Source organism: Ornithorhynchus anatinus, chromosome 1 (assembly GCF_004115215.2).
Source record: "Ornithorhynchus anatinus isolate Pmale09 chromosome 1, mOrnAna1.pri.v4, whole genome shotgun sequence".
NCBI classification, from domain to species: Eukaryota; Metazoa; Chordata; class Mammalia; order Monotremata; family Ornithorhynchidae; genus Ornithorhynchus; species Ornithorhynchus anatinus.
The window spans coordinates 34,515,695-34,538,791 of record NC_041728.1 but is presented as its reverse complement, the minus strand read 5'-3'; the positions used below and the strand labels follow the sequence as shown (position 1 = coordinate 34,538,791).

The 23,097-nt window shown below is 53.5% G+C and overlaps 1 protein-coding gene across 3 annotated transcripts in view; it reads left to right on the top strand.

Annotated features, from left to right (window-relative positions):
• The window catches only part of MAP3K9 (mitogen-activated protein kinase kinase kinase 9), a 70,590-nt gene extending 49,825 nt beyond the window's left edge, over positions 1-20,765 (top strand). For all 3 annotated transcript variants that reach the window (XM_029072522.2, XM_029072505.1, XM_029072530.1), the window contains 6 exons: positions 1,131-1,371; positions 7,025-7,144; positions 9,872-10,025; positions 12,174-12,286; positions 17,460-18,197; positions 19,218-20,765. In XM_029072522.2, coding sequence (XP_028928355.1) covers positions 1,131-1,371; positions 7,025-7,144; positions 9,872-10,025; positions 12,174-12,286; positions 17,460-18,197; positions 19,218-19,705 — 1,854 coding nt within the window. In that variant the 3' untranslated portion in view covers positions 19,706-20,765. The remainder of the gene's footprint in view (positions 1-1,130; positions 1,372-7,024; positions 7,145-9,871; positions 10,026-12,173; positions 12,287-17,459; positions 18,198-19,217) is intronic.
• Positions 20,766-23,097: the final 2,332 nt, after the last annotated feature.

The window sequence follows — 23,097 nt, the reverse complement described above, 5'->3', positions numbered from 1 at the left end:
GGGCCCTTATTGGATACCATTAAAAAAACGGATTTGCCGACTCAGGGAGATTCCCGCTCTGGTCTGGCTGGACCCAGCAGAAGCCTCGAGGCGGGGGCTGAAGCTGAATCCCAGCTCTGTGAAGAGTCCTGAGGCTTGTTAAGATGCTATCAGCGTGGCTCAGTGGCAGGAGCCCGGGTTTGGGAGTCAGAGGACGTGGGTTCTAATCCCGGTTCCGCCGCTTGCCTGCTGAGTGACCTTGGGCAAGCCGCTTAACTTCTCTGTGCCTTAGTTACCTCGTCGGTACAGTGGGGATTGAGACCGTGAGCCCCACGGGGGGCAACCATTTATCTACCCCAGCGCGTAGAATGGGGCTCGGCACGTAGTCAGGGCTTAACGATTACCATAATAATTATTATTATTATCGGGGGAGCCATCCCAAAGGGGCCGTTTTGACCCCCCGCCCCTATATCGAACGACCGACCGATCAGTGTTCTTTATAGGACGTTTATAGAGCTTGGGAGAGTTTGAGCCAACAGAGTCGGTAGACGCATTCTCTGCCCTCAAGGAGCTGTGCAGTCTAGTCGGGGGCGGGGGAGGAAGACATTCAAATAAATCGCAGGCTGGAGAGGTGGCAGAGCAAGGAGATGTGGATGTGAGTGCTGAGGGGGGACAGATGGGCTTAAGGGGGTACGACTCAAGCGCACAGGTGTACCCTTCCCTGCCTTTCCGTGGCTTTCTCTCCCCCGTTCCCCAAATCCTTCCTTCCCCCACCCGTGATCTCCTCCTTTTCCCACCACCGCCGTGTCTCCCTCTCTCTCTCCCCAACGTGTTCTCTCCTTCCCCACTCCCCCGTGTCCTCCTCTGCCCATCAGTCAGCCGATCAGCGGTATGTATTGAGCGCCTGCTGGGTGCAGAGCACTGTACGAAGCGCTGGGGCAAGTCTGAGGCTCCAGAGTTAGCGGCCCCGCAGGAGCTGACCGAACAGGCCGCCGCGTCCCACGGCCCGCCCCGGGGTGACCTCCCCCGCCGTCGGGCTCTCCCTCGTCCTCCTCTCTCCCGTCCCCGTCCCGCCGTCCCGAGCCCCCGGCTCTGTCGCGGGGCTCCCCCCACATCTCCCGGGGGCTTCCCCCCCCGACGGCGGGGTGCAGGAGCTGCGCACGTGGGAGGAGGAGCTGAGTGAGGCGGCGCTGCAGCAGAAGCTGCAGGAGGAAGAGCTGCGTCGGCGGGAGCAGGAGCTGGCCGAGCGCGAGATCCACGTCCTGGAGCGCGAGCTGCACGTCTTCATCCACCAGCTGGCCCACCACCAGCCCCCCGTCCACAAGCGCAAGGGTCACTTCACCAAAAGCCGCCTCAAGCTCAAGGATGGAAACCGCATCAGCCTCCCCTCGGGTCCGTGGGTACAGTACTAACCGAAACCACCGCTACCAGCGGGGTGATAAGAATAAGAATCATAATATCCATCGCATTCATGGAGTCCTTCCTGCGTGCAATGTATGACAAAAACGCATCAACCCTATTTATCGAGCGCTTTCTGCGCTCAGAGCAGCGCTATCCGTCCGTCGATCGGGTTTATCGAGCGCTTGCCGTGTGCAGAGCAATAACGTCGACCGATCAGTCATATTTATTGAATATTTATTGAGTGCAAAGCACTGGATTAATTACTTGGCGGGCGACTCTATATAATAATAATAATGACAACAGTAATGATAATCGATCGATTTTATTTATTGAGCGCTCACTGTGTAAAGCAGTAATATTAATCAGTCGTATTGATTTAGCGCTTACCGTGTGCAGAGCATTCATGCATTCAGTCGTATTTATTGAGCGCTTACTGTGTGCAGAGCACTCTGCTAAGCGCTTGGAAAGTAGAGTTCGGCAACAGATACAGTCCCTACCCAATAACGGGTTCACAGTCTATAAGGGCACTGAACTAAACGGTTGAGAGACTGTACCATAGTAGTAGAGCGGAAACATTCCCTGCCCACAACAAGCTGACAGTCTAGAGGACTCTAAGAATAATGGTATTTGTTAAGTGCTTACTATGTGTCCCACCCTGTTTTATTTTCTTTTTTTTAAATGGTACTTAACTGCTTACTATGTTCCAGGAACTGAACTAAGCGCTGGGGTAGATCCAAGCTCATCAACTTGGACACAGTCCTTGTCCCTCCCGGGGCTCACAGACTTCATCCCCATTTTACAGAGGAGGGAACCGAGGCGTAGAGAGGTTCATTCATTCAGTAGTATTTATTGAACGCTTACTATGTGCAGAGCACTGTACTAAGTGCTTGGAATGTACAAATCGGTAACAGATAGAGACAGTCCCTGCCCTTTGACGGGCTTACAGTCTCATCGGGGGAGACGGACAGACAAGAACAATGGCAGTAACAATAAGAAGTGAAGCGACTTGCCCAAGGTCCCACAGCAGACAAGTGGCAGAGCCGGGATTAGAACCCATGACCTTCTGATGCCTAGGCCCCTTGCTCTATCCACTAAGCCATGCTGCTCCTTACCCCCTTTCCTGACATCTTGAAACTCCTCTGCTGCTTTCCCCCGTCCCACGTGAGGTTCACAGCCTTCGGCTCCATTTTGCAGACGACGTAACTGAGGCTCAGAGAAGTGACGTTTATGTACCAGGCATTGTTTTCTGCGCTGGGGTAGGTAGATGGAAGGTAATTAGGTTGGACCCGGACCCCATCCCACCTCGGGTTCCCAGTCTTAGTCTCCATTTTACAGATGAGGCGACTGAGGCCCAGAGAGCTGAAGTGACTGGCCCAAGGTCACACAGCAGATGCGTGGCAGAGCCAGGATTAGAACCCAGCTCCCTCTGACTCTCAGAACCGGGCTCTATCCACTCAACCATACCGCCTCTCCTCTTCTCTCCTAGATCCCGCTGTTCGAAGGACTGGAGTAGATAGAAGATGATCAGGTTGGACACAGTCCCTGGCCCACGTGGGGCTCCTGGTCTAAGAAGGAGGGAGAACAGATAATGGATCCCTATTTTAGAAAAAGAGGAAGATGAGACCCAGAGAAGTGAAGTGACTTGCCTGAGGTCTCTCAGCAGCCAAATGGCAGAGCCAGGACTGGAACCCAGGTCCTCTGACTCCCAGGCCCGTGCCCTATCCAATATCGATTTCCCAGGTGCCTCATTAAATTAAACAGAGTCTGTTTTCAGTGGGTCAGCCATCGATCGGTGCTACACAGCAATCCAGCGATAGTATCCATCAGTCCACCGATAATATCGGTCAGTCTGTGTGCTTGGCACATAGTAAGCATTTAATCAATACTCTTGCTACTAGCATTTATTATGCACTTAACTTTGTGTAAAGTGCTGTAGAAAGCACTCGGAAGAGTACAGAAGAATCAGCAGACTCAATCCCTGCCCTCAAGGAGTTTATAATCTAGCAGGGAGACCAGCTCCTAGGAAAAATTATTCATCAAGAAAGCAACAGAGGAGTTTAAAGATGTCAGCAAAGGACGTGAGAAGCAGTGCGACTCAGCGGATAGAGCACGAGCCTGGGAGTCAGAAGGTCTCGGGTTCTAATGCCGGCTCCACCACCTGTCTGCTGTGTGAGCTTGGACAAGTCGCTTCACTTCTCTGGGCCTCAGTGACCTCATCTGTAAAATGGGGATTGAGATTGGGAACCCCACATAGGACCGGGACTGTGTCCAACCCGATTTGCTCGTATCCACCCCAGCGCTTCATACAGTGCCTGGCACATAGTAAGCATTTAACAAATATCGTAATTATTGATTTGTCATTTATACCTAGGGGCTTAGAGGGAGAGGACTCAAGATCGATATTAACAGATGTACAGAGAGCGAAACACAGCATCACGCATATGTGGGCAGCTAAGGCCTAGTGGAAAGAACACAGGCCTGGGAGTCAGAGGACCTGGGTTCTAATCCTATCTCCAGCCCTTCAGTGCCGCGTGACTTTGGGCAAGTCACTTTGCTTTTCTGAGGCTCCATTTACTCATCTGTTTGCGGGAGGTGGAGATTCTTTACCTGTGAGGCCAATGTGGGATAGGGACAGTGTCCGACCTGATTATTTGGTACCTATCCCAGCGTTTAGTACAGTGCTTGGCACATGGTAAGCAGTTAGATACCACGTTTTTATTATTATTATTATTATTATTATTATTATTTATTCACATTTTGCAGGAGGCATAATCAATGTAAACATCCTCTCCAGTCTAGACTAATCTCTCCTCTCTCATAGTATCAAGAGGTTCACTCAAGAAGTGAATTTAGTAAGGGCCGAGAAGATAGGTATAAATGACAAATAAAACCCTTTTCTGGGAGTTTTAGGCAAGGTGTCAGCCTAACAGGTAAAGGTGGTGGGAAGTCAGAGCTGCCAACAAGGGGATCTTTATATCCTCAGTCTCAAATGCACGTGGAAAAGGTCAATCTGAGAAACCCAAGTGAGGTTAGTCAATCCAGCCACTCCAATCAACCAGCCAGTGAGGTATCTATCGAGCGCTTACTATGTGCAGAGCACTGGACTAAGCGCTTGGGCGAACAAAGTCCAGAATTAGCAGACCCCTTCCCTACCCGTAATGAGCCGACAGTCTAGAGGGGGAGACAGACATTAATATGGAGAAATCAGTGGTTTGTAATAAATAATTCAAAGTTATGTACACAGGTGCTGAGGGGTTGGGAGTGGGGTGAAGATCAAATGTACAAAGGTCACGGATTCAAGCACAGAGATGACGCAGAAGGGAGAGGGAGTCGGGGAAAAGGGGCTTAATCGGGGAAGGCCTCTTGGAGGAGATGGGACCCTAGTAAGGCTTTGAAGGTGGGGAGGAATGAAAGGAGGCAGGGAAAGAGAGAAAGAGAGAGAGGTCTCTGATGTCCAGGTCAGATAATAAATGGGGAACTAGCATTGTAGGTGGAGAGGGAGAAAAATGCCTTCAGACCATGATGTCACTAGGTATCTTGGCAACCTAGGTGAGTATGAGGAACAGAGACCACCGCTTTCTTACGGCGGAGCACAGATGGTCAGCCGACAAGGAGCTTTGCATTCTGGGCTATGTCTGGGGCGGTGGTGCCCTGCTCGCCCCCAGCCCACTACGTCATTGCAGACAGAGGCTCTCTCCCTCTGAGGCAACTGCGCAAATGTAAATACATTGTGTCTGTAGGTGCGTCGCTGCGAGGGAGTAATAATAATAATGATAGTATTTGTTAAGCACTTACTAGGTGCCACGCGCTGTTCTAAGTGCTGGGGTAGTGATGAGGTAATCAGGTTGGACACGGTCCCTGCCCCACGTGGGGCTTACGGTCTTCATCCCCATTTTACAGATGAGGGAACTGAGGCTCAGAGAAGTGGAGCGACTTGCCCAAGGTCGCACAGCAGACAAGTGGCGGAGCCGGGATTAGAACCGTGTCCTCTGATTCCCGTGTGTGTGTGTGTGTGTGTTTATAGCTCCTATAGAGACAGGCCGAATGATATTTAGTGTCACTCCACAATGAAGAGAAAGTGTTGTTTCTCTGGGGAAGGTGTAGATGATGCTGTGGTTCTCCACCCCTTCCCATTGACAATTGATCGGTTCCTCATGGGCCCCTAAATCTGAACAGGGCGTCTCTCAGACCTCCCTGGAGATCTTCTGGACACTGGCCTCTTGCCCGCAGGAATCCGTGCTCTAGCGTGACCTGTTTGGTTACAGAGTATCTTCCCCTGACACACTCAGAGACAGAGAGACAGAAAGGGAGAGAGAGAGAGAGAGAATGGGGAAGGGGGGGAAGCTCCTATGGAGACGGACAAAATTCAATATAGTGCCTCTCTACAACAAAGAAAAACGTTGCTTCTCTGAGGAAGACGCCGCTACGGTTTTCCACCCCAATCCACTGACTCCCTAGGTCTGGACAGGGAGGCTTCAAGAAGCATCTCTCAGGTAGTCTCGGAGATCTGCTGGACACCAGCCCCTTCCTTGCCCGAAGGAGACCGTGCTCTAGCATGACCTATTTGGTTATGGAGTATTTTCCCTTGACAGAGTGTATGTGTCTGTGTATGTGTGAGAGAGAGAGAGAGGGGGAGAGTGTGTGTGTGTGTAGCTTCTATGGAGACAGACGGATTTCAATTTAGTGCTTTTCTACAGCGAAGAGTAAAGGCTGTTTCTTTGAGGAAGGTGTAGGCGTTACTACAGTTTTCCACTCCATCAATCATTCGGTGATATTTTCCCTTCCCAATAATGATAGTTACGATTGTGACTATTATAAGCTCCTCCTTTCCTCTCCTCCCACTCCCTTCTGTGTCGCCCTGACTTGCTCCCTTGGTTCTTCCCCCCTCCCAACCCCACAGCACTTATGCCCATTTCTGTCATTTATTTTTTTGTCTTGATGTCTCTCTCCCCTTCTCTAGAGTGTAAGTTCATTGTGGGAGGGGAATGTGTCTGTTTATTGTTGTACTCTCCCAAGCACTCAGTATAGTGTCCTGCACGCAATAAGTGCTCAGTAAATACAACTGAATGAAATGAATGGTATTTACTGAGTGCTTAATGCGTGCAGGGCACCGTACCGAGCGCTCGGGAGAGGACAGTACGACAGAATGAACAGACATGTGCCCTGCCCTTAATGAGTTTCCACTCCAACCCACTGACAATTAGCTTCTCTCAGGCCTGGACAGTGAGGCTGCAAGAGGCATTTCTCAGACAGCGGTCTTCAGGACACCAGCCTAGTCTTTGCCTGAAGAAATCCATGCTCTAGGGCAACCTGTTTTGTTACAGAGTATTTTCCCCTGACACACTCAGTGTGTTTGTGTGTGTGGGTTTGTGTGTATGTATTTATTGCTGCTTTGGAGACAGATGGAATTCGATTTCCTGTCTCTCTATTGCAAAGAGTAAGTGTTGTTTCTTTGAGGAAGGTGGAGGTCCTGCCGCGGTTTTCCACTCCATCCATCTATCAGTGCTGTGTATTGAGCACTTCCTGAGTGCAGAGCAACGGAGTGAGTGTGGGAGGAATCTGCGCTCTTGCACGACTTGTTGAGTCACGGAGTATTTTCCCCTGACGCACTGTGTGTGTCTGTGTCTGTGCGTGTCTTTAACAGATTTCCAGCACAAGTTCACGGTGCAGGCGTCCCCCACGCTGGACAAGAGGAAGAGTCTCCCCGACGGGTCCAGCCCCCCCGTGAGCCCCACCGTCCTCCCCCGGCTCCGAGCCATCCAACGTAAGCCTCCCGGGGGAAAGGACTCAGGGTCCCCCCCACCCCGGCACCCCCCGAGCAGAGTGGCCCAGTAGGAGGCCGCAGTGACGAGGACCTTGAAACGTTTTTCTCTCTGCTTCTTTCTCTGGCTCTCGGCGGGCACCTTCACGATCTCCCCGCCCGATCAAATCAATCGATCAATCCGTGTGGTATTTATTGTGCGCTTACTATTTGCACAGCACTGTGCTAGGTGCTTGGGAGAGGATAATACTGCAGCATTGGTAGACACATTCAGTCGATCCATTAACTGAGATTGGCTTCTCAAACAGTGAGAAGCAGCATGGGGTAATCCTGCTACCCACCAGAGTAAGTCATAAAAGGGATGCCATGGTGGTAAGTGATTGATTCATTAACTGAGAAGCAGCATGGCCTAAAGGAAAGAGCCCGGACTTGGGAGTCAGAAGGTCATGGGTTCTAATCCAGGCTCCACCACTTGTCTGCTGTGTGACTTTGGGCAAGTCATTTTACTTCTCTGTACCTCAGTTACCTCATCTGTAAACTGGGGATCAAAACTGTGAGCCCAGCGTGGGACAGGGACTGTGTCCAACCCCATTTGCTTGTATCCACACCAGTGTTTAGTACAGTGCTTGGCACATAGTAAGCACTTAACCAATACCATAATATTATTATTAATAATAACGGTATTTATTGGGCGCTTACTGTGTGCAGACTAAGTGCTTGGGAGGGTACAGTACAACAGAGTGGGTAGACAACCTCCAATCAATCAGTGGTATTGATTGAACACTGACCGTGTGCAGAGCACTGTACTAAACTCTTGGGAGAGGACAGTAGAACACAGCTGGTAGACCTGTTCCAATCTGTCAGTCATGGTATTTCTTCGAATCCCGGCTCTGCCACTTGTCAGCTGTGTGACTGTGGGCAAGTCACTTAACTTCTCTGTGCCTCAGTTACCTCATCTGTAAAATGGGGATTAACTGTGAGCCTCACGTGGGACAACCTGATTAGCCTGTATCTCCCCCAGCGCTTAGAACAGTGCTCTGCACATAGTGCTTAACAAATACCAACATGATTATTATTATTATTATTATTAAGCGCTTACTGTGTCAGAGCATTGTAAGCACTTAGGAGAGTGCAGTATGCCAAAGTTGGTAGAGTCATTCCCTGCCCACAACGAACTGACAGTTCCAGATCTTAGAACAGTGCTTTGCACATAGTAAGCACTTAACAAATGCCATTATTATTATTATAGAAGATCAGAGAGGCAAGTCTCTGAGACCAGAGCCCAATGCCATTTGCTGGAGCATCAAAACCCTCCCAGTCAATTGATAATAATAATAATAGTATTTGTTAAGTGCTTACTTTGTGTCAAGCATGGTTCCGAGTACTGGGGTAGCTACAAGTCAGTCGGGTCAGAGATAGTCCCTGTCCCACGTTCACAGTTCACAGCCTGTCCCTGGCTCACAGTTTAAGGCAACTGAGGCAGAGAGAAGCGATGTGGCTTGTCCAAGGTCATCCAGCATACGAGTAGCGGAGACAGGATTAGAACCCAAGGCCTCTGACTCCCAGCCCGGGCTCTTTCCGTTAGGCCATGCTGCTTCTCAGGTAATGAATCGGTTAATGAATCGATCAGTCACCATCCTGGGCATCCCCTTTACGACTTAGTCTGGCATTTTTTTTTCTTTTGACTCCCCCCCGACCCCATTCTTCTCCACCCCCTACATCTTCCTACATCCTCCAGTATCTCAGCCTGACCCCAGCTCCTCCTCCACTCCAGCTGCCTAACAACTTACTTAATGATCACGAAGTCCTCCTGTCTGTCACATTGCCCTCAAGAGCAGGAGGTTTTGGGGTGGTTTTTTTTGCTTTTGTTTATCATTTTTCCTGGGGGGGTTTCTGTTTATCGCTCGCTACGTGTCAAGCACAGTTCTAACTGCTGGGGTAGACACAAGTTAATCATGCCAGAAATGGCCCCTGCGGCACATTGAGCCCACAGTCTAAGCAGGAGGAAGTGCAGGGATTGAATCCCTGTTTTACAGTTGGAGAAACTGAGTCCAGAGAAGCAAGCTGTGTGTTTATTAGCCATAAAAATGAGAATAATAATAATAGCGGTATTTGTTAAGTGCTTACTCAGTGTCAAGCTCTGGCTAATTGGGTTGGACACAGTCCCTGTCCCACGTGGGGCTCGCAGTCTTCATCCCCATTGGACAGATGAGGGATCTGAGGCCCAGAGAAGTGAAGTCACACAGCAGTGTGGCTTATTAGAAGCAGCGTGGCTTGGTGGATAGAGCACGGGCCTGGGAGACAGGAGGACCGATGTTCTAATCCCGGCACCGCCACATGTCTGCTGTGTGACCTTGAGCAAGTCACTTCACTTCTCTGGGCCTCCGTTACCTCATCTCTAAAATGGGGTGTGAAAAAAGAGTGTGAGCCTCACGTGGGATAAGGACTCTGTCCAACCTGATGTATCTTCTCCAGCAGTTAGAGCAGTGTTTGGCACATAGTAAGCACTTAACGAGCAACCTAATAATAACAAGTGGCGGGGGCGGAACTAGAACCCAGGTCCTTCTGACTCCCAGGCCCGGGCTTCTATCCACTCCTGTCTTTCCTGCTCGTCCTTCAGTGTGACACTGAGACATGCAGCTCTGGAGATTTTTGGGGGGGACCGGGGGGTGGAGGGGTCTCTCTCTCCCACCTGTGACGGCATCCCTCTTCTCACGTCGGTTTCTGCAGTGACTCCTGGGGAGAGCAGCAAAACCTGGGGCCAGAGTTCCGGGGTCCCCAAGGAGGAAGGTGAGGAGGAGGAGAAGAGGGGTCCCAAGAAGAAAGGTCGCACGTGGGGACCGAGCACGCTCTGTCAGAAGGAAATCACCGCCGCCAACGAGAGGTGAGCGACACCGGCCGGTGAGCCGCACCACCAGTCGGAAACAACAGGAGACGTGCAGCAGAGACAGTTCATTCATTCATACCCGTTGAGCGCTTACCGTGGGCGGAGCACTGTGCTAAGCGCTTGGGAGAGGACAGTAGAACAATAAACGGACTCGTCCCTGCCCACAATAAGATCACAATCAGTCGATCAGTCAGTGGTATTTATTGAGCACATACTGTGTGCAGAACACTGTCCTGAGCACTTGGGAGAGGACAGTAGAGCAATAAACAGACACAGTCCCTGCCCATAACGAGCCTACAGTCAGTCAATCAATCAGTGGTATTTACTGGGCGCACACTGTGTGCAGAGCACTGTACTAAGCGGTCGGGAGCACAGAGAAGCAGCGTGGCTTAGTGGAAAGAGCATAAGCTTGGAAGTCAGAGGTCATGGGTTCTAATCCCCACTCGGCCATTTGTCAGCAAGTCACTTAACTTCTCTCTGCCTCAGTTACCTCATCTGTAAAATGGGGATGAAGACTGTGAGCCCCAACTGGGGCAACATGATGACCTTGTATCTACCCCAGTGCTTAGAACAGTGCTTGGCTAAGTACTATAAACACTTAACAAATATCATCATCATCAAACAATACAACAGAGTTGGTAGACTTGTTCCCTGCCCACAGCAAGCTTAAAGTCTAGAGGACCTGAGATGGAACTTGGTGGATCAGGAAACTTTAGAAAAATGTCTGTCCCTCTAGAAGTCAGAGTAATTTATCAATCAATCAATCGTATTTATTGAGGGCTTTACCGTGTGCAGAGCACTGGGCTAACCTCTTGGAAGAATATAATGTAAGAGTGTTGTCAAGCATGCATTCATTGATTCATTCAGTCGTAGTTACTGAGCGCTTCCCCTGTGCAAAGCACTGTACTAAGCACTTGGGAAAGGACAGTGGAGCAATAAACAGGCATATTCCCTGCCCCCAACGAGTTTACAGTCTAGAGGACCTTACAGTCAGGCACTGCGCCCGACACATTGTGCTATGCATTGGGAAAGTTTAAACAGAAGCAAAACACATTCCCTATCTCCAGGTAATCAAATCTGTTATATCACCTTCATCATTTATATCACCTTCATCATCATCAATAATACTTATTGAGCACTTACTAGGAGTGGAGCACTAGACTATGCGCTTGGGAGAGTCCAGTAGAATAATGTTGGTATTTATTAAGCGCTTACTATGTGCAGAGCACTGTTCTAAGCACTGGGGGAGATACAGGGTAATCAGGTTGTCCCAAATGAGGCTCACAGTTAATCCCCATTTTACAGATGAGGTAACTGAGGCACAGAGAAGTGAAGTGACTTGTCCACAGTCACACAGCTGACAAGTGGCAGAGGCGGGATTCGAACCCATGATCTCTGACTCCGAAGCCCAGGCTCTTTCCAATGAGCCACGCTGCTTCCCCAGAACAGTAGAACAGAGTTGGCAGTCACGGTCCCTGCCCACAGTGAGCTTACAGGCTGGAGGGGGAGACGGACAGTAATAGAAATAATCCACTTGTAATATTCATTTATTCAATCGCATTTGTTGAGCGCTTACTGTGTGCAAAGCACTGGGGTAGGTACAAAGTCCATGTCCCATGTGGAGCTCCCAGTCTTCATCCCCATTTTACAGATGAGGTAATTGAGGCCCAGAGAAGTGAGCTGATTTATTGAGCGCATCGTGGGTGCAGAGCACTGTATTAAGCGCTGTGGGGGAGGACAGTACGACAGAATTGGCAGATACGATCCCTGCCCACAGGAAGCTCACAGTCTAGAAGGGGAAACAAGCATTAATAGAAATCACTCAGTGGTATTTATTGAGCGCTTCCCAGGTGCAGAGCACTGTACTAAACGTTTGAGAGAGGACGATACAGCAGAATTGGGAGACCCGATCCCCAAAATGATCTTAGAGTCTACAGTCCCCCCGTTCTAGACTCTGAGCCCATTGTTGGGTAGGGAGTGCCAAATTGAACTTTCCAAATGCTTAGTACAGTGCTCTGCGCGCGGGAAGCGCTCAATAAATACGATTGAATAAATAAATGAATAGAAGAAGGTCAGGAAGGGCCCCCACCGGGCTGGAATGGACAGCTGTTTTGACCCTCCCCTCCCTTGTCTCTCTTTCTTCAGCCCAAAGTCCCTGGTGGATGGGACCAAGCACTGGGCCTCTAGTGCCCCCAACCTGGGCAAGGGTCCGAGGATGCCACCAGTTCTCCCTGGCTTCGCCAGTTTAACGGAGATGGGTAAGAATGGCTCAAGGTTTCCTTTTGACCGATGGTATCTGTGAAGCGTATACTGTGTTTCAGGATAGCGCTGGGATAGATTCCCACAGACTGAATCCCCATTTCACAGATGAGGCCCGGAGAGTAATAGTGGTATTTGTTAAGCGCTTACTAATCACCGGACAAATCAGGGTGGACACAGTCCCTGCCCCACATAATAATAATGTTGGTATTTGTTAAACGCTTAGTATGTGCGGAGCACTGTTCTAAGCGCTGAGGTAGACACAGGGGAATCAGGATGTCCCACGTGGGGCTCCCAGTCTCACTCCCCATTTTCCAGATGAAGTCACTGAGGCCCAGAGAAGGGAAGTGACTTGCCCAAGACCACGCAGCAGACAAGTGGCGGAGCCAGGATTAGATCCTATGACCTTCCGACTCCCAGGCCCAGGCTCTATCCACTAAGCCATGCTGCTTCTCATGGAAGCAGAGAAGTGAAGTGACTTGTCCAAGATCACTCAGCAGACAAGTGGCAGAGCTGGGATTAGAATCCAGGTCTTCCTGACTCCCCGGCCTGAGGTCAAGCCACGCGGCCCCTCTCCTTCGCGGACTCCTGCCGTTCTCATAGGCGGGACGGGATGGGGTTGTGTGCCTACCAATCTTGGGCCAGAGGAGGCTGTCCGATCCCGCCATTCCACCTGGAGCGCATGAGTGGTGATGGGGGAGGAGGGGCGGGGTTAGGACAGGAATGCTGAGGGGAGACAAAGGGGAAGATGGGATCTCCAGGAGTCACTTCCAGGAAAATGACCAAGTTTTCTTCTTCTTTTAGATGGTATTTGTTCATGCTTTCATTCATTTAATCATACTTATCGAGTGCTAACCGTACGCAGAGGACCGTACAAAGCACGTGGGAGAGTACAGTACAACAATAAAGGGACACATTCCTTGCCCACAGTGAGCTTACAGTCTGCAGCGGGAGACAGACATCAATACAAATAAATAAATGACAGATATGGACATAAGTGCTATGAGGCTGGGAGGGAGGAAGAACCAAGGGAGTAAATCAGGGAGACGCAGAAGGGATGGGAGGAGAGGAGAGGAGAGGCTTAGTCAGGGCAGGGCTCTTGGAGGAGATGGGCCTTCAGTAAGGCTTTGAAACGGGGGAGAGTAATTGTTGGACTTGAGGAGGGAAGGCGTTCCAGGCCGGAGGCAGGACGTGAGTGAGGGGTCAGCGGCAAGATGGCGCTTAGCACCGGAGGAGCGAAGTGTACCGGCTGGGATGTAGAAGGAAATTAATGAAGAGAGGTAAGAGGGGGTGAGGTGATGGAGAGCTTTAAAGACAATGGTGAGGGATTTTTGTTTACTCTGAAGGTGGATGGGCAACCTCTGGAGTTTTTTGAGGAGCTGGGTGACGTGTCCTGAACGTTTTTGTAGGGAAATGATCCGGGCAGCGGAGTGAAGTAGGGACTGACTGGGGAGAGACAGGAGGCTGGAAGGTCAGCAAGGAGGCTGATGCAATCATCCAGTTGGGATAAGATGAGCGATGGTATTTAGGTGGTAGTAGTTCGGATGGAGAGGAAAAGGTGGATTTTAGCGATGTCGCGAAGGTGGGACTGACAGGATTTAATGATGGATTGACTGTGTGGGTTGCATGGGAGAGAGAAGTCAAGATTGACACCAAGGTCACTGACTTGGGAGACAGAAAGGATGGTGGTGCCATCTATAGTGATGGGAAAGTCAGAGGAGGGATAGGATTTGGATGGGAAGATAAGGAGTTCTGTTTTGGACCTGTCACGTTCGAGGCGAGGGGAGGACATCCAAGTAGAGATGTCTCGAAGTCAAGAGGAAAAGCGAGACTGCAGAGAGGGAGAGAGATCGGGACTGGAGATGTAGATTTGGGAATCATCCATATAGAGGTTGTAGTTGAAGCCATGGAAGTGAATGAGTTCTCCAAGGGAATGGGCATAGATGGAGACTAGAAGGGGACCCAGAACTGTACCTTGAGGGACCCCCACAATTAGGGGGTGGGATGCAGAGGAGGAGCCTGTGAGGGAGACTGAGAGTGAACAGCCAGAGAGATAAGAGGAGAACCAGGAGAGGACAGAGTCAGCGAAGCCAAATTTGGATGACGTTTCCAGGAGAAAGGGGTGGTCCACAGTGTCAAAGGCAGTCGGGGAGGATTAGGATGGAGTAGAAGCCATTGGTTTTGGCAAGAAGGAGATCATCGGTGACCTCTGAGAGGGCGGTTTACTAAGAGTTTACTGTGTGAAGCGCTTACTCTGAGCCAGGCACTGTACTAAGCGCTGGGGTATATACAAGCTAATCCATGTCCCACGTGGGACTCACAGATAAGGGAACTGAGTCCCAGAGAAGTGAAGTGACTTGCCCCAGGTCACACAGCAGACATGTGGATTAATAATAATAATAATAATGTTGGTATTTGTTAAGCGCTTACTATGTGCCGAGCACTGTTCTAAGCGCTGGGGTAGACCCAGGGGAATCAGGATGTCCCACGTGGGGCTCACAGTCTTCATCCCCATTTTACAGATGAGGTAACTGAGGCACAGAGAAGTGAAGTGACTTGCCCACAGTCACACAGCTGACAAGTGGCAGAGCTGGGATTCGAACTCATGACTTCTGACTCCAAAGCCCGTGCTCTTTCCACTGAGCCACGCTGCTTCTCTAGAACCCAGCTCCTTCTGACTCCTAGGCTAGTGCTCTTTCCAATAGACCTCGCTGCCGTGTACAACTTGCTGTCGTTGGCTGGGTTCTTGGGGTCTTTCGGGGAAGCCCGCTACTCTGCCCGCGACTTTTGGTTCTCCATGGCTAGTGGAGAGAACCCGGGCCCGGGAGTCGGAATGACCTGGGTTCCAATCCCGGCTCCGCCACATGTCCACCGTGTGACTTAGGGCAAGTCACTTGACTTTTCTGGTCCTCAGTTATCTCACCTGTAAAATTAGGATTAAGTCTGTGAGCCCCATGTGGGTCAGGGACTGTGTCCAACCTGAAGAGCTTGTATCTACCCCAGCGCTTAGAACAGTGCCTGACACTAGTAACCGCGTAACCATCCTTTTCGAACTGCACCAGGTAACATTTCACCACGTATCCACCCTGACCTTGGCCGGAGTTAGGCTGAGCCAGAGGAGGAATAATGCAGTGAGGCTGAGGGGAAGATCATTCCGAGCCGAGATCTGAGGCAAGACGCCCCTCTCCTCCCACCCTCATCGCTATCCCCACGGCCCCAGAGCCAGGAGACCCGGGTTATCTCGCCCAGACTGACGACGGGCCCTCCGCCAATCGTTTCCACTGTGGTTTCCCCATCTGTAAAATGGAAATACGGATAATGGACTCGCTACCCGACTCCTGGAGAGCCGGTGGTGGGGAGGGGAAACGGAAGGCGGTTGAACTGTCAGAGGGTGAATATCGTTTACTGGGTAGAGACGTTGATCTCCAAATAATAGTTGTGGTATTAGTTAAGCGCTTACTATTTGTTGCGGTGGATACAAGCAAATTGAGTTGAAAATTGAGACTTCACAACCAAAGGTTAAGAACTGTGGAAATGCCGGGAGAGCCAGAGAGCGCCAAGAATGAAGTCGCAGGAAGGTGAAGTTGCAGTGATTTTTTTCTTTTTTCCCACCAGTCCAACTGAGGGACGGCAGAATCCCAAAGGCATTTTTCCATGGGGTATGAGAGGTTGGCCCTCTTGGGGTTGGGCGCCTCCAGAACTCGCCTGCAGAGAGTATTTATCGGAAGGCTTCAGGGCAGAGGTGGAGAGAAGGCACAGAATGAGTTGCCAGAGGGAAACATAGGGTTGAGGAACAGTGTGTCAGTGGTAGTGATTCATTCATTCTCTGCCCAGCCCACTGAGACGTGGCCGTCGGGAGGGTCTGAGCCCCCACCCGAACCACTGTTGTACTGTAAATCAAGCAAAACTCCTCACTACTGGCTTCAAAGCGCTCCATCCCCTTGCTCCCTCTTACCTCACCCCCCTTCTCTCCTCCAGCCCAGCCCGCACACTACGCTTCCTTTTCCCCCACTAACCTCCTCACTGTGCTTCGATCTCACCCGTCTCGCCGCCGACCCCTGGCCCACATCCTCCCTCTGGCCCGGAATGCCCTCCCTCCTCACAGCTGCCAAACTAGCACACTTCCCCGCTTCAAAGCCCCATTGAGAGCTCACCTCCTCCAGGAGGCCTTCCCAGACTGAGCTCCCCTTTTCCTCTGTTCCTCCTCCCCTCCCCGTCGCCCCGACTCCCACCCTCTGCTCTACCCACTCCCCACCCCACAGCAATTTTGTATATAGGTATATATTTATTATTCTGTTCATTTTATTAATGATGTGTATAGATCTATAATTCTTTTTTTATATTGATGCTATCGAGAAGCAGCGTGGCTCAGTGGAAAGAGCACGGACTTGGGAGTCAGAGGTCGTGGGTTCTAATTCCGGCTCCACCACTTGTCAGCTGTGTGACTTTGGGCAGGTCACTTAACTTCTCTGGGCCTCAGTTACCTCATCTGTAAAATGGGGATGAAGACTGTGAGCCCCACGTGGGTCAACCTGATCACCTTGTATCCCCCCCAGCGCTTAAAACAGTGCTTTGCACATAGTAAGCGCTTAACAAATACCACCATTATCATTATTATTATTGATGCTTGTCGACTTGTTACGTTCTGTTGTCTGTCTTCCCCCTTCTAGACTGTGACCCCGTTGTTAGGTAGGGATTGTGTCTATTTGTTCCGGGAGTGCACTTTCCAAGCACTTAGTATGGTGCTCTGCACGCAGTAAGCGCTCAGTAAATATGATTGAATGAATGAATGAATGTACTCTCCCAAGTGCTTAGTGCAGCACTTTGCACACAGTAAGCACTCAGTAAATACGAATGAGTGGTTGAATGAATGAATCAGCAGGGCGTAATGGGTGGGGCACAGGCCTGGGAGTCAGAAGGTCATGGGTTCTAATCCCGGGTCCGCCACTTGTCTGCCGTTTGACTCGGGCAAGTCGCTTCACTCCTCTGGGCCTCAGTTCCCTCATCTGTCAAATGGGGATGAAGACCGTGAGCCCCGCGTGGGAAGGGGACTGTGTCCAACCCGACCGGGTTGTATCCCCGCCCCCAGCGCTCAGTACGGAACCTGGCGCGTGGTAAACGCCTCCCGATTAGTAGCGTCATTAACGGCTCTTCCTCCCCTTTCCTTTGCAGAGGATGAGGCCGGGGAGGATCGGCCGTACCCCTCGCCCAGCCAGGCCTACCTCTGCCTCCCCTTCCCCCGGGGCGAGGACGGGACGGCCCCCCCGGCCGACGGGGTCCCCGAGGAGCCCACCCCGGTCAACTCGGCCAGCAGCACCCCGCAGCTGACCCCCACCAACAGCCTGAAGCGGGGCGGGGGGCCCCAGTGGCGGCGGTGCGGGGCGGCCGTGGTGGGCTGCGGGGCCGTGTTGGCCGCCCCCGGCCTAGGCCTCGACCTGCTGGAGGCGGGCAGGTGCCAACTCCCGCCCGCCGAGGAGCCCAGCCCGCCCCCGCGTGAGGACAGGAAGAAGCGCGAGGGCCTGTTCCAGCGGGCGGCCCGGCCCCGCAGGCTCTTCGGGAAGGAGGAGGCGGGGGGCCCGGCCGCCGGGGACCCCTCCCCGCCCCTGCTCTCACCAGCCTCCCTCTCCGAGTGCAACTCCACGCGTTCCCTGCTGCGCTCGGACAGCGACGAGGCCGTGGCTGAAGAGCCGGCCCCGGCCGCCCCCTGCGCCCCCCGCCCGGCCCACCCACTGGTCAACGTCCGCGTCGAGCGGTTCAAGCGGGACCCCCGCCAGTCCCTGACCCCCACCCACGTCACCCTCTCGGCCCCCGCCCCGCCCAGGGGCCACCACCGGCGGACCCCTTCGGACGGGGCCCTCAAGTCGCCGGCCCTGGCCAACGGGACTCCTGCCACCGGCGGGCCGGGAACCGGTGAGTACCTTGCGTCCCGTCGGTCGTATTTACTGAGCGCTTACTGCGTGCCGGGCACCGACCCGAGCTCTCGGGAGAGTCCAACACCTTGTTACGACAGACTCCTGCCCTGTCCGCAATGAGCTGACGGTCTAGAGGGGGGAGACACACGTGAATAGAAAGAAAGACATCAGGTATACATATCAATTACGAATATATAAATCGATTACAGATATTCCAGCAGCAATTAAGTCGTTCTTTGGTGGTTCTTCCGAGGACAGTACTGTGGACATTAGGGATGTTATACCCTACTTCTAAAGAGAGAACTCCAGAACATCGAATCAGATGCTCCTGTCTCTTCAAAGACCCCTCTCAGGGATGGCACATCCCTGGGACTCGGGATCTACCTTTTGTAATTTATTATTATCATTGATTATATATTGATAATGATAATAATAATAGCTGTGGTATTTGTTAAATGCTTACTACGTGCCAGGCACTGTACTGAGCGCTGAGGTGGATACAAGGTAATTGGGTTGGGATGATGGATGAGCTGGGATGATGGGCTGTCTTAGGCGCCCACTGTGTGCCAGGCACTGTTTTGCGCACTGGGGCGGTTACAAGCCGATCAGGTTGGACACGGTCCCTGTCCCACGTGGGGCTCACAGTCCTCACCCCCGTTTGACAGATGAGGGAACTGAGGCCCAGGGAAGCGAAATGACTCGCCCCAGGTCACACAGCAGACCGGGGCGGAGCCGAGATTAGCACCTTGTGACTCCCGAGGGCTGTGCTCTAGCCACTAAACCGTACTGCTCTGTGCCGAGGAGTGTGCTGAGCACCCAGGACAGCAGCTCTGCCTCTTCCTGCCTCCCAAGAGGTGTGGGGTGGGAAGGGGGAACCCGGACAATGCCGGAAAAGGTGCGGGTCTGGGGCCCGGAATCCCGGCCCCAGTTTGGGGGGGCCCGACGACCGGGAAGCCCGGTGGGAGGGGAGGGTCGCCCTGCTGACGCTCTTCCCTTGCCCCTCCGTGTCCCCGTCCAGGCTCGGCGGCCACCCCCAGCCCCGCCCGGGACCCCTCCGAAGTGCCCCGCCTCCCGGACCCCAACCTGGTCTTCCCCCCGACGCCACGGCGCTGGACCTCGCCGCCGGACCCGACGCTGGAGAGGCCCAAGACCCTGGAGTTCGCGCCCCGGCCCCGGCCCTCAGCCCACCGTCAGCGGCTCGACCCGTGGTGGTCCGCCTCCCCCGGGCCCGGCCCCGGCCTCGCCCGCAGCGCCTCCCCGGCCCCCAGCTCCTCCGCGGGGACCCCCGGCCCCGGGGACCCCTGCCTCGCCAGCAGCAGCGGAGGCGGCGGGGGTCTTCCCGCCCTGCTCCGCTTGCAGCCCGGGGGGCCGGTACCCCCGGCACGGACCCTCCTGGACCTGGACGCCGAGGGGCAGAGCCAGGATGGCACCGTCCCCCTGTGCCGGGCCGCGCTGGACCCCCACCTCCCTCCCGCCTTCGAGCTGCAGCGGGAGTTCTGGTCGTAGCCACCCTGGGGGCCCGGGCAGGGATCCTCCCGCGCCCCTCAGCCCCCCGCCCCCCGATCCCGCTACTTGCACTGAGAATGCACTTTGAGGACAGACGGGGCGGACAGGGCAGCACCCCCGGCTCGGCCGTCCGCGGTCTCCGGAGCCCCCCGCCCAGCTCTGGGACGCCACCACAGAGAGACGCGTGGCCTCGGGACGACCCCGTGACGTTTGGGGTCCCCCCGGGACCGCGGCTTGGCCACAGGGGCGGCCCGGGGGTGAGAGGGCCCGTGCCTCGTCCCCCTCCCGGCCACACCGACTTCCCCCAAGCCCCCAGCCTAGTGAGGTGACCCTTCTCGGTGGGCCCCGAGGAGAGGTCTGGGCGAGCGGCGGAGGGGCCTAAAGGATCCCTCCGGTCTCTTTTCCTCTCTGGGGACACTCCGGGAGCTGGGGAAGGGCACCGTGACCCTCCCAGGGTAAAAGGACAAGTCCACCGGGCCCACGGGCCTTCCCACGGGCCGGGCCCGGGACCACATGCCCAGTGGTGCTAAGGCAGGGCCCGGAGACAAGATCCACACCCGTCCCGTCTTTTGGCAGTTCCGTCTTCTCTCCCTCCCGCTTCTCTCCCTCTCTGCCGCTCCCCGTCCCCCCCCGCAAGTCTGCGGACTCTCGACTCGAGATACCAGGAGGCGGACGCTGCCAAATTCCCCTCACCCCGAGCGGCCTCGGCGTCGGGAAACCATCCCTGCAAGCCCAATCCCGGTCTCCTTCGCCCCTCCCACCGGCCCTTCCGAACGCGGAGCGAGTCGCTGCGTTCCTGTGCCTCAGTTTCCCTCAACTGTAAAATGGGGCCGAAGATACCTCCCTAACGGGAACGGCGTGACCCTGTCCGCATGGCGCTTTGGGAGCGGCCTCTCAGTAGCCAGTATTAGAGAGGGATGAAGGTTCCCCCCCTCGGCTCCTCCCTCCTCATCCTCAGCGGGCCCCGGCCCCAGGCGGGCGGGGGCCCCACGCCGGCTTCCCAGGGAACGTAGAGCTGTGACCCTGACATAAAGGAAAGCAGACGTCCATGCTGAACTTCCCGGGGCTCCATTTCCTTATTTGCGGGGGGGTCCGGCCGCCTCCCTCGCCTCTCTCTTCCCCGCCCGTCCGTCGGCTCTCTCGGACCCCACCCTGTGAGGCCCGGAACCGACCTTGAGCGTCCGACCCACCTGCCTTAAGACCCGCCGTGGAGGCCAGAGCTTCCCAGAAGCCCCCTCGGTCCCGCCGGGTCCGAATTGGCCACCGACTGCCCCGTTGCCCTCTTTCCCCTCCCGTCGGCCCCCACCTCCCGAGAGGAGGCCTCCAGATCAGGGACGACTCTCCCCCCCGCCTCCGCCTCACAGTTGGCCCGGGCCCTGCCTCTCCTAGCTCTGGCCAGTTGGACATCCTCTGCCCTATTGGCCCTGGTGCCACGAGGCGAGCCGGGAGACGGACGCGGTCTCGGTTCTCCTGCCCTCTTTGGGGGACCCCCCCGGACTGTGTATCCCACTCCCAGTCCCATCCGCCCCTCCCCCAGCGTCATCTTGGAGGGTGAGGGGTGGCCTCCGAAGATGCCCGCGAGAAGGCTTCTGGGCCCCGTCTTCCTGACTCCTCCCCGCCCCCTCCCGCCCCCTCGCTTCAACTCATCCCTGCCTGCGAGGTCAAAAGAAGCGTGGGTTTCCGTGCAACGGCCGACCTCTGCCATCTCCCGCCATCCCAGACCCTGGGGACCCCGGCTCAGCCCTCTCCCGTAATGATAAATGATAAAAATCGTATTCGTTAAGCGCTTACCTTGTGCCAAGCACTGTTCTAAGCACCGAATGGCGAGAAAACCAAGAGATGGGCCCCCCTGCTGCTGCCATTTTCCTGTATCCTCAGGACCCCCCCCCCGCCCGTCGCCCCTGAGCCCCAGGCCCGCTGCTGGATGTAGCTCTGGCTTCAACCTCCGTGTGACCTTGAGCCAGTCTCCTGACTCTCTGTTTCCCTAACTTGTAGAATAATCCATGGTGTTTCTTTAATCAGTGGTATTTATAGAGCGCTTACTATGTGCAGAGCACTGTCCTAAGTCCTTGGGAGAGTATACTAGAATATATTTAACAGACACGTTTCCTGCCCATAACAAGGTTACAGTCTAGAGAGCAGACCACCGGCCTCCCCTCCCCATCAAAAAAGCAGCAGGGAGAAACCCAGGGACCAAGTTGCTAGGCACAGAGCACTCAGGAGGAGGAGGAACGAGACTCTGAAGTGTATATTTTAGAGAAACGATGTGGCCTAGCGGAAGGAGAAGGGGCCTGGGAGGCCAAGGACCTGGCTTCTAATTCCCGCTCCACCTCCTGACTGCTGTCTGTCCTTGGGCAAATTACTTCACTTCTCTGTGCCTCAGTTCCTTCACCGTAAAATGAGGATTTGATACCAGCATGAGTCCCCCCTGGGACCAGATTAGCTGATATCTGTCCCAGCGTTTAGCGCACCGCTTGGCACATAGTGAGCACTTCATAGATACCCCAATTACATATATATTCAATTATGTATATATATATGTATATATGTATATATCATAATAATAATAATGATGGTATATGGGCCAAGCACTCTTCTAAGCACTGGGGTAGACACAAAGTAGTCAAGTTGTCCCACGTGGGGCTCACAGTCTTATCCCTATTTTGCAGATGAGGTAACAGGCATAGATAAATATATAAATTGTATTGGTTAAATGCTTACTATGTGTGGAACGCTGTTCTAAGTGCTGGGGTGGGTGCAAGTTAATTAGGTCGGACAGAGCCCTTGTCCGACATGGGGCTAATAGTCTTAGTAGGAGGGAAAACAGGAGAATTTAGGCACAGAGGAGTTCAGTGACTTGCCCAAGGTCACTCAGCAAGTAATCGGCACAGCCGGGATTTAAACACAGGTCCCGTGACTTGGAAAAGTAGGCTTCGTATATCATACGCTGAGGAATCCCATATGAAATCGTCAAAACAGTGTCTCCCTGTCACCTTGGCTGTTTTGCGAAGGTCATTGCTTTGGGTCTCTTGTCAGCAGAATGTCTTTGCTGACACCTGTATTGCCCTGGGTATTTGCGTAGAATTTTTGTGATTTGCCTTTTTTTTTTTTTTTGGTATTTTGTTAAGTGCTTACTATGTAGGAGGCACTGTTGTAAGTGCTGGGGTAGATGCAAATTAATCAGGTTGGGCACAGTCCCTGTCCCATATAGGGCTCACAGTCTTCATCCCCATTTTACAGATGAAGCCACTGAGGCTCAGACAAGTGAAGTGACTTGCCCACGGTCACACACCAGACAAGTGGCGGAGCTGGGATTAGGACACAGGTCCTTCGGTCTCCCGGGCCTGATCTCTATCTACTTGGCCACCCTGCTCTTCTTCCCAGCAGCGTAC